Consider the following 15,112-nt stretch of genomic DNA (forward strand, 5'->3'; position numbering starts at 1 on the left):
AAAAATGGCGAGTGAATAATCCATCTCGGCCTCCTCTGAAGATTCTCAGCATCACGCATGTCAGCCTCCAGCCAATTCGATTCACATCATGCGATATCAAGAAACAAGTGAGGCACTGGATACTGCAAAGGCTATGGGCCCTGACAATATTCCAGACAGAGTACTGGAGACTTGTGCTCCAGAACGTGCCACGCCCTGAGCCAAACTGTTCCAGTACAGCTACAACACTGGACAATATTCTATTTGGGGTGACAAGTGGCAAGGAATATTTGCGACAGGCAATGACCATCTCCAACAAAAGAGGATCTAACCACCACCTCTTGACATTCAATGGCATTCCCATCGCTGAATCCTCCACTATCAGCATCCTGGGGGGTACCATTGACCAGAAACTGAACTGACTAGCCGTACAAATACCGTGGCTACCAGAGCAGTGAGTAACTCACTTCCTTACTCCCCAAAGCCTGTCCACCATCTATTGGGCACAAGTTAGAAGTGTAATGGAGTATTCTATTGCCTGGATGAGTGCAGCTCCAACAACACTCAAGAAGCTCGACACCATGCATAGAACCATAGAATAGAATTCCTACAATGCAGAAGGAGGCCACCTTCTGCAGTCCACCGCGTCTGCACTGACCCTCTGAAAGAGTATCCTATCTAGACCCACTTCCCCACCCTATCCCCATAACTACACCTAACCTAAACATCTTTGGACACTAAAGGGCAATTTAGCATGGTCAACCTACATAACCTGCACTTATTTGGACTGTGGGAGGAAACCGGAGCACCCGGAGGAAACCCACGCAGACACAAGGAAAACGTACAAACTCCACACAGACCATCACCCCTTTTATAAACATTCAATCCCTCCGCCACCAACAAACAGTGGCAGCCGTGCGTACCATCTAGAAGATGCATAGCAGGAACTCACCAAGTTTCCTTTAACAGCACCTTCCAAACCCACAACCACTGTCATCTAGAAGGGCAAGAGCAACAAAAACCTGGGAAAACCACCACCTGGAAGTGCCCCTCCAAGTAACTCACCACCCTGACTTGGAAATATATCCCAGTTCCTTCACTGTCGCTGGGTCAAAATCCTGGGACTCCCTCCCTAATAGCACTGTGGATGTACCTGTGGATGGATTGCAGCAGTTCAAGAAGACCATTTACCACCATCTTCTCAAGGGCAATTAGGGATGGAAAATAAATGCTGATCTAGCCAACAATGCCCACATTCTTAAATGCGGTTTTTTCAAAAACATCACTCATGTGATAGTTAATTATGGTACAAGAGAGGTTGATTAGTAATAATTAAGACTTAAAATATCATGAAAGGGACACTTACGCTGGTTTTGGCAAGTTTGTGGTTTAATGGGCAAGGCAGGCATAAAAAAGGGGGTGGGGTGGGGGAGTCTCTGGTTTGACATTTTCTCAAATTAAACAGCAGATTGGCACAATGCAGACAGCAATTTTAGGATATTCACATTTAACCATATAACTGCTCTGTGCCTGATGTTGCTGTACCATTTACACATAAATAACTTCAGGCATGTTTAGTCTTGCCATTATTTTGACAGAAAATTCTGTCCCTAATTGTTGGTTTACTGAACCGAGAGTCCTTACAAATTCCAGGTCTAATCGCTGAGCTTGCTAGATGAAGGAAACTAACTAATAACCAAACTCTGCAACCTTGGACTTGACTCCTCCCTGTGATCCTTGACTTCCTCCCCCACAGACGGCAATCTGTCAGGATAGGTAACAGCACCTCCTCCAATAGTCCTCAACACCGGGGCCGTGCAAGGATGTATGCTCAGTCCTCGACTGTACTCCTTATACACACACGACTGTGCGACAAGAGTCAACTCCAACTCAATCTATAGGTTTGCAGATGATACAACTGTGGTGGGTCGTATCTCAAGCAACAACAAATCAGACTGCAGAAGGGACATAGATCATTTAATTGCATGGTGTACCGAAAACAACCTCTCTCTAAATGTTCAAAAGATCAAGGAACTGATCATCGACTTCAGGAAGTGCAGCACGACACCCCCCGCCGTCTACATCAATGGCTCCGAAGTGGAGATGGTCGATAGCTTTACGTTCCTGGGGGTCACTGTCACCAACAGTCTGTCCTGGTCCACTCACGTTGATGCAACAGTCAAGAAAGCCCAACAACTTCTCTTCTTCCTACGGAAGCTAAAGAAATTTGGCATGTCTGCATTGACTCTCTCAAACTTCTACAGATGTGCCAAAGAGAGCATCCTATCCGGCTGCATCACAGCCTGGTATGGCAATTGCTCAGCCCAAGATCGCAAGAAACTGCAGAGTGTGCTGAATTCAGCCCAATGCATCACACAAGCTTGCCATCCTCCCATTGATTCGGTTTACGCCTCCCGCTGCTTCAGGAAGGCAGACAGCATTGTCAGAGTCCCCTCCCACCCAGGCTTTGCCCTCTTCCAGACCCTTCCATCAGGCAGAAGATACAGATGTCTGAAGACCCGCACATGCAGACGTAGGAACAGCTTCTTCCCCACAGATACTCGACTCCTCAATGACTCTCCCTTGGACGGATCTGTTCCCTGTAAGAACACTATTCGTGACGTCCTATGCTGCTCTTGCTCATGTATTGCTTATTTGGCCCTTGTTCCGCACTGTAACCAATCACTATATGTTGATGCACCATTTGTCAATGTACTCTGTTGATTATTCTTTTGTCTGTGTACGTTCCCTTGGCCGCGGAAAAATGCTTTTCACTGTACTCCGGTACATGTGACAATAAAAATCAATCATCATTATAATGCGAGGGTCTTCAAAAAAATTAGGAGTGACTTCATAAGTTCAACTTCTTTATATTATTGCCAGATTTTATTTAAGAACATATGATTAATTGCACCCTTATTAGGCTCTTTAAGTTTATTTGCTCACTTTTTTTCAATTTAATTCATATGTTCCAACCTTGTTAATTTTGATTTGATGTTGCTTTCTGAATATGAAATTTGAACCAATGACCTGGAGGCAATCTGCACATCCACACTTATGACACCAAAGTTTGACAGGAGGGACAAAGCTCTGTCGAGTGTGCACTATGTTTCACGTTAATAGGTACAGATTAAAAACTAAACAAGTCATTAATGACTTGGATGAGGGAGTTGAAGGGTGGGTCAGTAAATTTGCAGACGATACGAAGATTGGTGGAGTTGTGGATAGTAAGGAGGGCTGTTGTCGGCTGCAAAGAGACATAGATAGGATGCAGAGCTGGGCTGAGAAGTGGCAGATGGAATTTAACCCTGAAAAGTGTGAGGTTGTCCATTTTGGAAGGACAAATATGAATGCGGAATACAGGGTTAACGGTAGCATTCTTGGCAATGTGGAGGAGCAGAGAGATCTTGGGGTCTACGTTCATACATCTTTGAAAGTTGCCACTCAAGTGGATAGAGCTGTGAAGAAGGCCTATGGTGTGCTCGCGTTCATTAACAGAGGGATTGAATTTAAGAGCCGTGAGGTGATGATGCAGCTGTACAAAACTTTGGTAAGGCCACATTTGGAGTACTGTGTACAGTTCTGGTCACCTCATTTTAGGAAGGATGTGGAAGCTTTGGAAAAGGTGCAAAGAAGATTTACCAGGATGTTACCTGGAATGGAGAGTAGGTCTTACGAGGAAAGGTTGAGGGTGCTAGGCCTTTTCTCATTAGAACAGAGAAGGATGAGGGGCGACTTGATAGAGGTTTATAAGATGATCAGGGGAATAGATAGAGTAGATAGTCAGAGACTTTTTCCCCCGGGTGGAACAAACCATTACAAGGGGACATAAATTTAAGGTGAAAGGTGGAAGATATAGGACGGATATCAGAGGTAGGTTCTTTACCCAGAGAGTAGTGGGGGCATGGAATGCACTGCCTGTGGAAGTAGTTGAGTCGGAAACATTAGGGACCTTCAAGCAGCTATTGGGTAGGTACATGGATTACAGTAAAATGATATAGTGTAGATTTATTTGTTCTTAAGGGCAGCACGGTAGCATTGTGGATAGCACAATTGCTTCACAGCTCCAGGGTCCCAGGTTCAATTCCGGCTTGGGTCACTGACTGTGCGGAGTCTGCACGTCCTCCCCGTGTCTGCGTGGGTTTCCTCCGGGTGCTCCGGTTTCCTCCCACAGTCCAAAGATGTGCAGGGTAGGTGCATTGGCCATGATAAATTGCCCTTAGTGTCCAAAATTGCCCTTGGTGTTGGGTGGAGGTGTTGAGTTTGGGTGGGGTGCTCTTTCCAAGAGCCGGTGCAGACTCAGGGGGCCGAATGGCCTCCTTCTGCACTGTAAATTCAATGATAATCTATGATTAATCTCGAACAAAGGTTCGGCACAACATCGTGGGCCGAAGGGCCTGTTCTGTGCTGTATTTTCTATGTTCTATGTGAAACAATTTGTGACACCTCTCTGCAGCAATCCTTTCAATGAGTATGAAAATGTTTCACAATCATACCTGTTTGCCACTCAGTTGGTAGAAGGAAAGTCGCTGCCCCCAGTCTGCCACAGATAGGATGTCAGTGTGCTCATCTCTGTACAAAACAAAATTAAAGTTCAGATATTAATTCATCATATATCACAATGATTTACCTAAAATAGTATGCATTGCATTTCTGACGTGTAAGAACATATGAACTAGGAGGAGGAGTAGGCAATTCAGCCCCTCAAAACCCGCTGAGCCATACAATCATGCCTGATCTCATCTCGGCCTCAACTCCACTTTCCGGCCCATTCTCCATAACCCTTCAACCCATTACTAATTAAAAATCTGTCCATTTGCTCCTTAAATTTGCTCAATGTCCTGGCATCCACAGCACTCTGGGTAGTGAATTCCACAGATTTGTGACCTTTTGAGAGAAGTAATTTCTCATCTCCGTTTTAAATCTGATACCCTTTATTCTAAAACTATGACCACTCGTTCTAGATTGCCCCAAAAGAGGAAGCATCCGCTCCATGTCTACTTTGTCAATACCTTTTATCATTTTATATACCTCAATTAGATCTCCTCACATTCTTCTAAACTCTAGAGAGTACAGGCCTAAACTGCTCAATCTTTCGCCGTAAGACAAACAAACCCCTCATCTCTGGAATTAATCTAGTGAACCTCATTCCTAATCGTAACAGTGCTAGTCAGGAACCAGTCATTTAATTGCCACATTTAATTGATACAGAAAAAAATCAATGTTTACCTGCGATTAAAAGACAACAAACCTAACTCTCAGGCAAAATTGCAGAGTATTGAGATAAGAAAGAGAAATTAGTCTGTAACTGACTGGAAACAATGCTTTGACTTAAATGGAGGAGTTATTCACCGCAATTGTTTTGCAATATCTCTTAAGGGAGCAGGAAAATTTTAGATTTAAGTGCTAGGATCCAGGAGAAAACCCTAAACAATTTTTTTTCAATTTGTAAAACTATGAGGAAAGGATACTTCACCCCAGGAAATTAAATGAAAATCACTTATTGTCACAAGTAGGCTTCAAATGAAGTTACTGTGAAAAACCCCTAGTCGCCACATTCCGGCGCCTGTTCGGGGAGGCTGGTACGGGAATTGAACCGTGCTGCTGGCCTGCTTGGTCTGCTTTAAAAGCCAGCGATTTAGCACAGTGTGCTAAACCAGCCTCCCTTTAATTACATCAAAGAACAAAGAAACGTACAGCACAGGAACAGGCCCTTCAGCCCTCCAAGTCTGTGTCGATCATGATGCCCTAAACTAAAAAAGAACCTTCTGCCCTGACACAGTCGGTATTCTTCTATTTCCTCCCTATTCATGTACCCATCCAGATGCCTCTAAAATATTCCACCACATCCTCTGGCAGCGTGTTCCAGGCACCCACCACTCTGTGTGAAAAACGTACCCCACACATCTCCCTTAAACTTTCACCCTCCCACCTTGAACCTGTGCCCCCTTGTAATTGACACTTGCACCCTTGGAAAAAGCCTCTGTTTATCCACCGTGTCTTTGTCTTTCATAAATTTGTGGACCTCTCCTAGGTCTCCTCTCAGCCTCCGCCTTTCCAGTGAAAACAATCCTCGTTTATTCAACCTCTCCTCATAGCCACCAACCTCGAGACCAGGCCACATCCCGGTGAACCTTCTTTGCACTCTCTCCAAAGCTTGGCCACCTGTGTTGCCACTTTTAGGGAACTGTGGACTGTACGTCCAGATCCATCTGTAAGTTCATATTCCTAAGGGTTCTGCCATTTAAAGTATAATTCATACCTACATTTGATCCTCCAATTTTTTTACGGATTATACTCCATCTGCCATTTCTGTGCCCAAGTCTCCAATCATCTATATCCTTTTGTATCCTCTGACAATCCTCGGCACTATCAGCAAACTTCACCAATCTTCCTGTCATCCGCAAACTTACCAATCAGACCACCCACATTTTCCTCCAGATCATTTATATATACTACAAACATCAGAGGTCCAGCACTGATCCCTGTGGAACACCACTAGCTACAGATCTCCATTCAGAAAAACGTCCTTCCAAAGCTACTTTCTGTCTTCCATAACCAAACCAGTTCTGTATCCATCCAACCAGCCCACCCTGAATCACATGTGATTTTATTTTTTGTACCAGTCTGCCATGTGGGACCTTATCAAACACCTTACTAAAGTCCATATAAACTACTCCACAGTCCTTCCCTCATCAATTTCCTGTGTCACCTCTTCAAAAAACTCTACCCAGTTGGTGAGAACATGACATTCCCAGTGTCGCCTGTCACTAAGTAGCCCATTTTCCTCCAAATGCACATTAATCCTGTCCCTCAGTATCTTTTCCAAAAGCTTTCCCACCACTGATGTGGAACCTCGCCTGTGGTCAAAGAGGATGTGAAGATATCTGTTAAGGCCCCAGCTATTTCTCCCCCTGCCTCCCGCAGTAACCTGGGACAGAGCCCATCCAGCGCCGGGGACTGGTCTACCTTAGTGCAATTTAGGAAACTCAACACTTTCTCCTTTGATATATTCACAAGAACGTTCACACATCTATCCCTGACCTCAACATGTCATATCCTTCGCCCTGGTGAATACCAATATAAAGTACTCATTATGGATTTCGCCCACTTCCTGTGGTTCCATGCAGAGTGGGTCTACTCTTTCTCTTGCTACCCTCTTGCTCTTAATGTATACATAAAAAGCTTTGGGATTATTCTTGGTCATGTTTGCTAAAGACATTTCATGGCCCCTTTAAGCCCTCTTAATTCCACATTTAAGTTCCTTGCACTGTACTCCTCAGGGGCTTCGTCAGTTTTTAGATGCCTACACCTATCATATGCTTCCTTTTCCCTTTTGGCGAAGTTTACAATTTTTCTTGTCATCCATGGTTCCCGAATCCTGCCATTTCTATCCTTCATTTTTGCGGGGACATGCCTGTCCTGCACTTTAAAAATTTCCCACATGTCAGACGTAGATTTGCCCTCAAATAGCCGCTCCCAATCCACATTCCCCAGTTCCTGTCTAATTTGGATGTAATTGGCCCTCATCCAATTTGGCACCCTCACCCCGGGGGCTTCTCTTGTCCTTATCCATTATCACCCGAAATCTTATGGAAATATGGTAACTAAACCCAAAATTCTCCCCCACTAAAACATCAATCATCTGGCCTGGCTCATTCCCCAATACCAAGTCCAGTATGGCCCCCTCCCTGGTTGGATTGTCAACATACTGTATTGAAAAGCCCATTTAACAAATTGCTCTCCATCAGAGCCCTTGGCTGTAAGGGATTCCCAGTCAATATGGGGGAAATTAAGGACACTCATCATAACTAACCTGCTTTATTCACACCTTTTCAGTATCTGACTACACAATTGCTCCTCTGTCTCTCCCAACACTGTGATTTCATTCTTCTTATCCCGGAGCGCCATCCATCATGCCTTACTTCAAGATCCTTCCAATGTGTCCTCCCTCAACACAGCTGTGATCTGCTCCCTAATCAGCAACACCCCCACCTCTTTTGTTCCCCCTTCTGTCCCGTCTAAAGCAACAACATCCTGGAATGTTAAGATGCCAAACGTGTCCTTCCTTTAACCATGTCTCCGTAATTGCAATTACATCACAGTTCCAAGCAGTAATCCAGGCTCTCAGTTCATCTGTTTTACCTGTTAGACTTCTTGCATTGAAGCAAACGCACTCCAGACCTACAGTCCCGCTGAGCCCTGCGGTTTCCTTCTGCCTGCTCTTCTCTGCGCTACGTTTAATCTCAGTCTTACTTTTTTCCCCCAGTCTCTACTTCTATTCCGGTTCCCACCCCCCTGCCATACTAGTTTAAACCCTCCCGAACAGCACTAGCAAACCTTCTGCCCAGGATATTGGTGCCCCTCCAGCTCAGTGCAACCTATCCTTCTTGTACAGATCCCATCTTCCCAGAATACATCCTAGTGATCCATATATCTAAAGCCCTGCCTCCTACACCAGCTCTTTAGCCACGTGTTCAACTGTACTATCTCCCTGTTCCAAGCCTTCCCAGTACATGGCACGAGGTGTAATCCTGAGATTACTACCCTAGAGGTCCTGCTTTTTGGCTCCCGAACCTAACTCACTGAATTGTCTTTGCAGGACCTCCTCCCTCTTTCTGACTATGTCATTAGTCCCAATGGAGACAAGGACATCTGGTGAAACCCTGTAGTCGTTTGGAGACAACCAGGACCCTGGCACCAGGGAGGCAACACACCACCCTAAAGTCCCGTTTCCAGCCACAGAAACACCTGTCTGTGCCCGATTATCAAGTCTCCTACTACTATCACTCACTTGGACTTAGCTCTACAGCAGAATCAGTTGTGATATAAAGTTGTAGTATATATAAATGATTTGGAGGAAAATGTAACTGGTCTGATTAGTAAGTTTGCAGACGACACAAAGGTTGGTGGAATTGCGGATAGCGATGAGGACTGTCAGAGGATACAGCAGGATTTAGATTGTTTGGAGACTTGGGCGGAGAGATGGCAGATGGAGTTTAATCCGGACAAATGTGAGATAATGCATTTTGGAAGGTCTAACGCAGGTAGGGAATATACAGTGAATGGTAGAACCCTCAAGAGTATTGAAAGTCAAAGAGATCTAGGAGTACAGGTCCACAGGTCATTGAAAGGGGCAACACAGGTGGAGAATCATAGATTATCATAGAATTTACAGTGCAGAAGGAGGCCATTCGGCCCATCGAGTCTGCACCGGCTCTTGGAAAGAGCACCCTACCCAAGGTCAACACCGCCACCCTATCCCCATAACCCAGTAACCCCACCCAACACTAAGGGCAATTTTGGACACTAAGGGCAATTTATCATGGCCAATCCACCTAACCTGCACATCTTTGGACTGTGGGAGGAAACCGGAGCACCCGGAGGAAACCCACGCACACACGGGGAGGATGTGCAGACTCCGCACAGACAGTGACCCAAGCCGGAATCGAACCTGGGACCCTGGAGCTGTGAAGCAATTGTGCTATCCACAAGGCTACCGTGCTGCCCCTAAGGTAGTCAAGAAGGCATACGGCATGCTTGCCTTCATTGGCCGGGGCATTGAGTATAAGAATTGGCAAGTCATGTTGCAGCTGTATAGAATCTGAGTTAGGCCACACTTGGAGTATAGTGTTCAATTCTGGTCGCCACACTACCAGAAGGATGTGGAGGCTTTAGAGAGGGTGCAGAAGAGATTTACCAGAATGTTACCTGGTATGGAGGGCATTAGCTATGAGGAGCGGTTGAATAAACTCGGTTTGTTCTCACTGGAACAAAGGAGGTTGAGGGGAGACCTGATAGAGGTATACAAAATTATGAGGGGCATAGACAGAGTGGATAGTCAGAGGCTTTTCCCCAGGGTAGAGGGGTCAATTACTAGGGGGCATAGGTTTAGAGTAGATGTACGAGGCAAGTTTTTTACGCAGAGGGGAGTGGGTGCCTGGAACTCGCTACCGGAGGAGGTGGTGGAAGCAGGGACGATAGTGACATTTAAGGGGCATCTTGACAAATACATGAATAGGATGGGAATAGAGGGATACGGACCCAGGAAGTGTCGAAGATTGTAGTTTAGTCGGGCAGCATGGTCGGCACGGGCTTGGAGGGCCGAAGGGCCTGTTCCTGTGCTGTACATTTCTTTGTTCTTTGTTTGTGATGCCACAGGCCTGGCTGCTGCTGGTATCTTGCCCCGAGAGGCTATCCCCCCCCAACAGTAACCAAAATGGTATACCAGTTTGAGGGGGGAAAAGCCACAGGAGGCTCCCGTCTTACCTGCCTGTCTCTCCTGGTGGTCACACATCTACCTGTCTGAACCTGTGGTGTGGCCACCTCCCTGAAACTAGTGTCTATCACACTCTCTGCCCCCTGTATGCTCCGCAATGTGTCCAGCTGCTGCTCAAACCAAATCATGCGATCTGTAAGGAGATGCAGCTGGTCACACTTCCCGCAGACATAGTCGTCAGGGACGTCAGAAAGCTCCCTGATTTCCCACATCTGGCAGGAGGAGCATATCACTGCCCTAACTGCCATCTCTGCCCTGTACATTTAAGAAGGATATAAGAATAAGAATCTTACCTTATTTGTCCTCCTCACAGTGCCTTTTGTTTGGTTAGAGGAGGATGGGAAACAGTAAATGGCTCCTTGACACCAATTCTTCGGCTACCCAAAGTACAGTCGAGGTGACTGAGTTGACCTCTCCCAGAATCCTCTTCTAACACCTCTACTGGATGATCCTCCTGTTTGTCACTGGAGGGGCTCTTCGGCTACCCACAGTACAGTCGAGATGACGTAGTTGACTTCTCCCAGATTTCTCTTCTGTCGCCTCTGCTGGATGATCTTCCTCCTGTTTGTCACTGGAGGGGTTCTTCAGCTACCCACAGTACAGTCAAGGTGAGCAGCATGGCAACTAGTGGTTAGCACAGTTGCTTCCCAGCTCCAGGGTCCCATGTTTGATTCCCAGCTTGGGTCACTGTCTATGTGGAGTCTGCATGTTCTCCCAGTATCTACGTGGGTTTCCTCCTGGTGCTCCGGTTTCCTTCCACAGTCCAAAGATTGGCAGGTTAGGTGGATTGGGCATGCTAAATTGCCCTTAGTGTCCAAAAAGGTTAAGTGAGGTTACTGGGTTACGGGTATAGGTTGGAAGTGTGGGCTTAAATGTGCTCTTTCAAAGGGCCGGTGCAGACTCGATGGACCGAATGGCCTCTTTCTGCACTGTAATTTCTATGATTCTATGAATTCTACGACGGAGTTGACTTGTACCAGAATCCTCTTCTGCTGCTTCTAGTGGATGATCTTCCTCCTGTTTGTCACTGGAGAGGTTCTTCGGCTACCCACAGTACAGTCGAGATGACTCCGTCAACTCCGTCATCTCGACTGTACCATGAGTAGCCGAAGAATCCCTCCAGTGACAAAAAAGTTTAAACCATCCAGTAAAGGCGGCAGAATTTAATGGGATACATCATCTGTATCCCACTAAATTCCATGAACTGTTTAGCTAGGACTAGACCCCACTCCCTCATAAATTATTGACAGTCCACGGAATCTCCATCAATCAAACACAATTCCATTAGCCCATTAAGTGGTTAGAATGAATGATCACCTCACCTTTTCACAACTCTTTAATTACAACTTTAGTAGACACGCTGCTTGTATGTATTTTAAACCAGGAATCTCTTAAAATAACACTACTGCAACAGAATATGAAATATAATATATATCTATTTCTACATTCATCACACAAGGTACTGCCTCTGTCCAAGGTACTGCCCGGGTGCAGAATGGGAACTTCCAAGTACGGTAAATAAAAAAGAAATCATTTAATAATTTTAGTTTTTGTGTCCTGACTTAAGATGATGAGTAACAGTGCTGAGAGATGAAAAACATTTTTTCATCTGTCACCCGTATCAAGCGCTCGCAGTTCAGGTATATCACAGACCAAAGGAAGCAAAGTTCTTTTTGCTTTCCATAAACAATGTGCAACCTCAGAACTACATCGCTACGGCGCAAATTGAATTTTCGATTTTCAATATCAGCCACCTTTTTTGTAAATATTTAAGGAAAATTGCCAATTCAATGCTTATTAGTTTTGAATAATGGATTTTATGTTTGCTGAACTTGAAATCGAAAACTACGTTTGCACTGTCCAAACTCAATTTCATATGTTTTAATGGTATGCATCTCAAAAACCCCGAGGTACGTTTCCTTACTTACTTGGATGGATTCCAGCAAATTGACCAGATTGGGACAGCCCCAGGTCTCTCAATCCTCACTTTCTCTTCTCCGCTCTTACTCCGGATACTGACGACACCATTGAACAGACTGATGGCCAGGTACTGCCCATCATTTGTCCAACTAGCAACGAGAAGAACACATTTAGGAAACAAATTTAAGGCGCCAAATTACAGTGACTACATTACAAGACTACTGTTACTGAATTTACCAGCTTTAAATAAAGTCCTAAACGCTCCCACTGGGAAATTCTGTACACCCTGCAGAATGGGTGGTGCTGGGATGATCTCACTCTACTCGCTGGGATGATCTGGCTCCCCTCTCTGCGATGATCTGGCTCTCCTCGCTGGGATGATCTGGCTCTCCTCGCTGGGATGATCTCACTCTCCTCGCTGGGATGGTCTGGCTTTCCTCGCTGGGATGGTCTGGCTTTCCTCGCTGGGATGGTCTGGCTTTCCTCGCTGGGATGATCTGGCTCTCCTCGCTGGGATGATCTGGCTCTCCTCGCTGGGATGATCTCACTCACCTCGCTGGGATGATCTGGCTCTCCTCGCTGGGATGATCTGGCTCTCCTCTCTGGGATGATCCTGCTCTCCTCGCTGGGATGGTCTGGCTCTCCTCGCTGGGATGATCTGGTTCCCCTCTCTGAGATGATCTGGCTCTCCTTGCTAGGATGATCTGGCTCTCCTTGCTGGGATGATCTGGCTCTCCTCTCTGGGAGGATCTGGCTCTCCTCTCTGGGATGATCTGGCTCTCCTCGCTGGGATGATCTGGTTCTCCTCGCTGGGATGGTCTGGCTCTCCCCGCTGGGATGATCCAGTTCTCCTCTCCGAGATGATCTGTCTCTCCTCGCTGGGATGATCTGGCTCTCTTCTCTGGGTTATCCTGCTCTCCTCTCTGGGATGATCCTGCTCTCCTCGCTGGGATGGTCTAGCTCTCCTCGCTGGGATGATCTGGGTCTCCTCTCTGGGATGATCCGGCTCCCCTCTCTGGGATGATAGTGCTCTCCTCGCTGGGATGGTCTGGCTCTCCTCGCTGGGATCATCTGGTTCTCCTCGCTGGGATGATCTGGCTCTCCTCGCTGGGATGATCTGGCTCTCCTCTCCGAGATGATCCGGCTCTCCTCTCCGAGATGATCCGGCTCTCCTCTCTGGGATGATCCGGCTCTCCTCTCCGAGATGATCCGGCTCTCCTCTCCGAGATGATCCGGCTCTCCTCTCTGGGATGATCTGGCTCTCCTCTCCGAGATGATCCGGCTCTCCTCTCCGAGATGATCCGGCTCTCCTCTCTGGGATGGTCTGGCTCTCCTCGCTGGAATGATCTGGCTCTCCTCGCTGGGATGATCTGGGTCTCCGCTCTGGGATGATCCGGCTCCCTTCTCTGGGATGATGCTGCTCTCCTCTCTGGGATGGTCTGGCTCTCCTCGCTGGGATGATCTGGTTCTCCTCGCTGGGATGATCTGGCTCCCCTCTCTGGGATGATCTGGCTCTCCTCGCTGGGATGATCTGGTTCTCCTCGCTGGGATGATCTGGCTCCCCTCTCTGGGATGATCTGGCTCTCCTCGCTGGGATGGTCTGGCTCTCCCCGCTGGGATGATCCAGTTCTCCTCTCCGAGATGATCTGTCTCTCCTCGCTGGGATGGTCTGGCTCTCTTCTCTGGGATGATCCTGCTCTCCTCGATGGGATGGTCTGGCTCTCCTCTCTGGGATGATCTGGGTCTCCTCTCTGGGATGATCTGGCTCTCCTCTCTGGGATGATACTTCTCTCCTCGCTGGGATGGTCTGGCTCTCCTCGCTGGGATGATCTGGTTCTCCTCGCTGGGATGATCTGGCTCCCCTCTCTGGGATGGTCTGGCTTTCCTCGCTGGGATGATCTGGCTCTCCTCTCTGGGATGGTCTGGCTCTCCTCGCTGGGATGGTCTGGCTCTCCTCGCTGGGATGGTCTGGCTCTCCTCGCTGGGATGGTCTGGCTCTCCTCGCTGGGATGGTCTGGCTCTCCCCGCTGGGATGATCCAGTTCTCCTCTCCGAGATGATCTGTCTCTCCTCGCTGGGATGGTCTGGCTCTCTTCTCTGGGATGATCCTGCTCTCCTCGATGGGATGGTCTGGCTCTCCTCGCTGGGATGATCTGGGTCTCCTCTTTGGGATGATCCTGCTCTCCTCGATGGGATGGTCCGGCTCTCCTCGCTAGGATGATCTGGGTCTCCTCTCTGGGATGATCCGGCTCCCCTCTCTGGGATGATACTGCTCTCCTCGCTGGGATGATCTGGCTCCCCTCTCTGGGATGGTCTGGCTTTCCTCGCTGGGATGGTCTGGCTCTCCTCGCTGGGATGGTCTGGCTCTCCTCACTGGGATGATCTGGCTCTCCTCGTTGGGATGATCCAGCTCTCCTCTCCGAGATGATCCGGCTCTCCTCTCTGGGATGGTCTGGCTCTCCTCGCCGAGATGATCCGGCTCTCCTCTCTGGGATGGTCTGGCTCTTCTCGCTGGAATGATCTGACTCCCCTCTCTGGGATGATCCGGCTCCCCTCTCTGGGATGATCCTGCTCTCCTCGCTGGGATGGTCTGGCTCTCCTCGCTGGGATGATCTGGGTCTCCTCTCTGGGATGATCCGGCTCCCCTCTCTGGGATGATACTGCTCTCCTCGCTGGGATGGTCTGGCTCTCATCGCTGGGATGATCTGGTTCTCCTCGCTGGGATGATCTGGCTCTCCTCACTGGGATGATCTGGCTCTCCTCTCTGGGATGATCTGGCTCTCCTCGCTGGGATGATCTGGCTCTCCTCTCAGAGATGATCCGGCTCTCCGCTCTGGGATGGTCTGGCTCTCCTCACTGGGATGATCTGGCTCTCCTCGTTGGGATGATCCAGCTCTCCTCTCCGAGATGATCCGGCTCTCCTCTCTGGGATGGT

General features: G+C 47.8%; 1 protein-coding gene across 3 annotated transcripts in view; it reads right to left on the reverse strand.

Moving 5' to 3' along the window:
• The window catches only part of ift122 (intraflagellar transport 122 homolog (Chlamydomonas)), a 459,699-nt gene that overhangs the window by 317,475 nt on the left and 127,112 nt on the right, over positions 1–15,112 (reverse strand). For all 3 annotated transcript variants that reach the window (XM_072472002.1, XM_072472003.1, XM_072472001.1), the window contains exons 7-8: positions 12,187–12,327; positions 4,476–4,551 (exon numbers count right to left, since the gene is read on the reverse strand). In XM_072472002.1, coding sequence (XP_072328103.1) covers positions 4,476–4,551; positions 12,187–12,327 — 217 coding nt within the window. The remainder of the gene's footprint in view (positions 1–4,475; positions 4,552–12,186; positions 12,328–15,112) is intronic.

Source organism: Scyliorhinus torazame, chromosome 13 (assembly GCF_047496885.1).
Source record: "Scyliorhinus torazame isolate Kashiwa2021f chromosome 13, sScyTor2.1, whole genome shotgun sequence".
In the NCBI taxonomy this organism is placed as follows: Eukaryota; Metazoa; Chordata; class Chondrichthyes; order Carcharhiniformes; family Scyliorhinidae; genus Scyliorhinus; species Scyliorhinus torazame.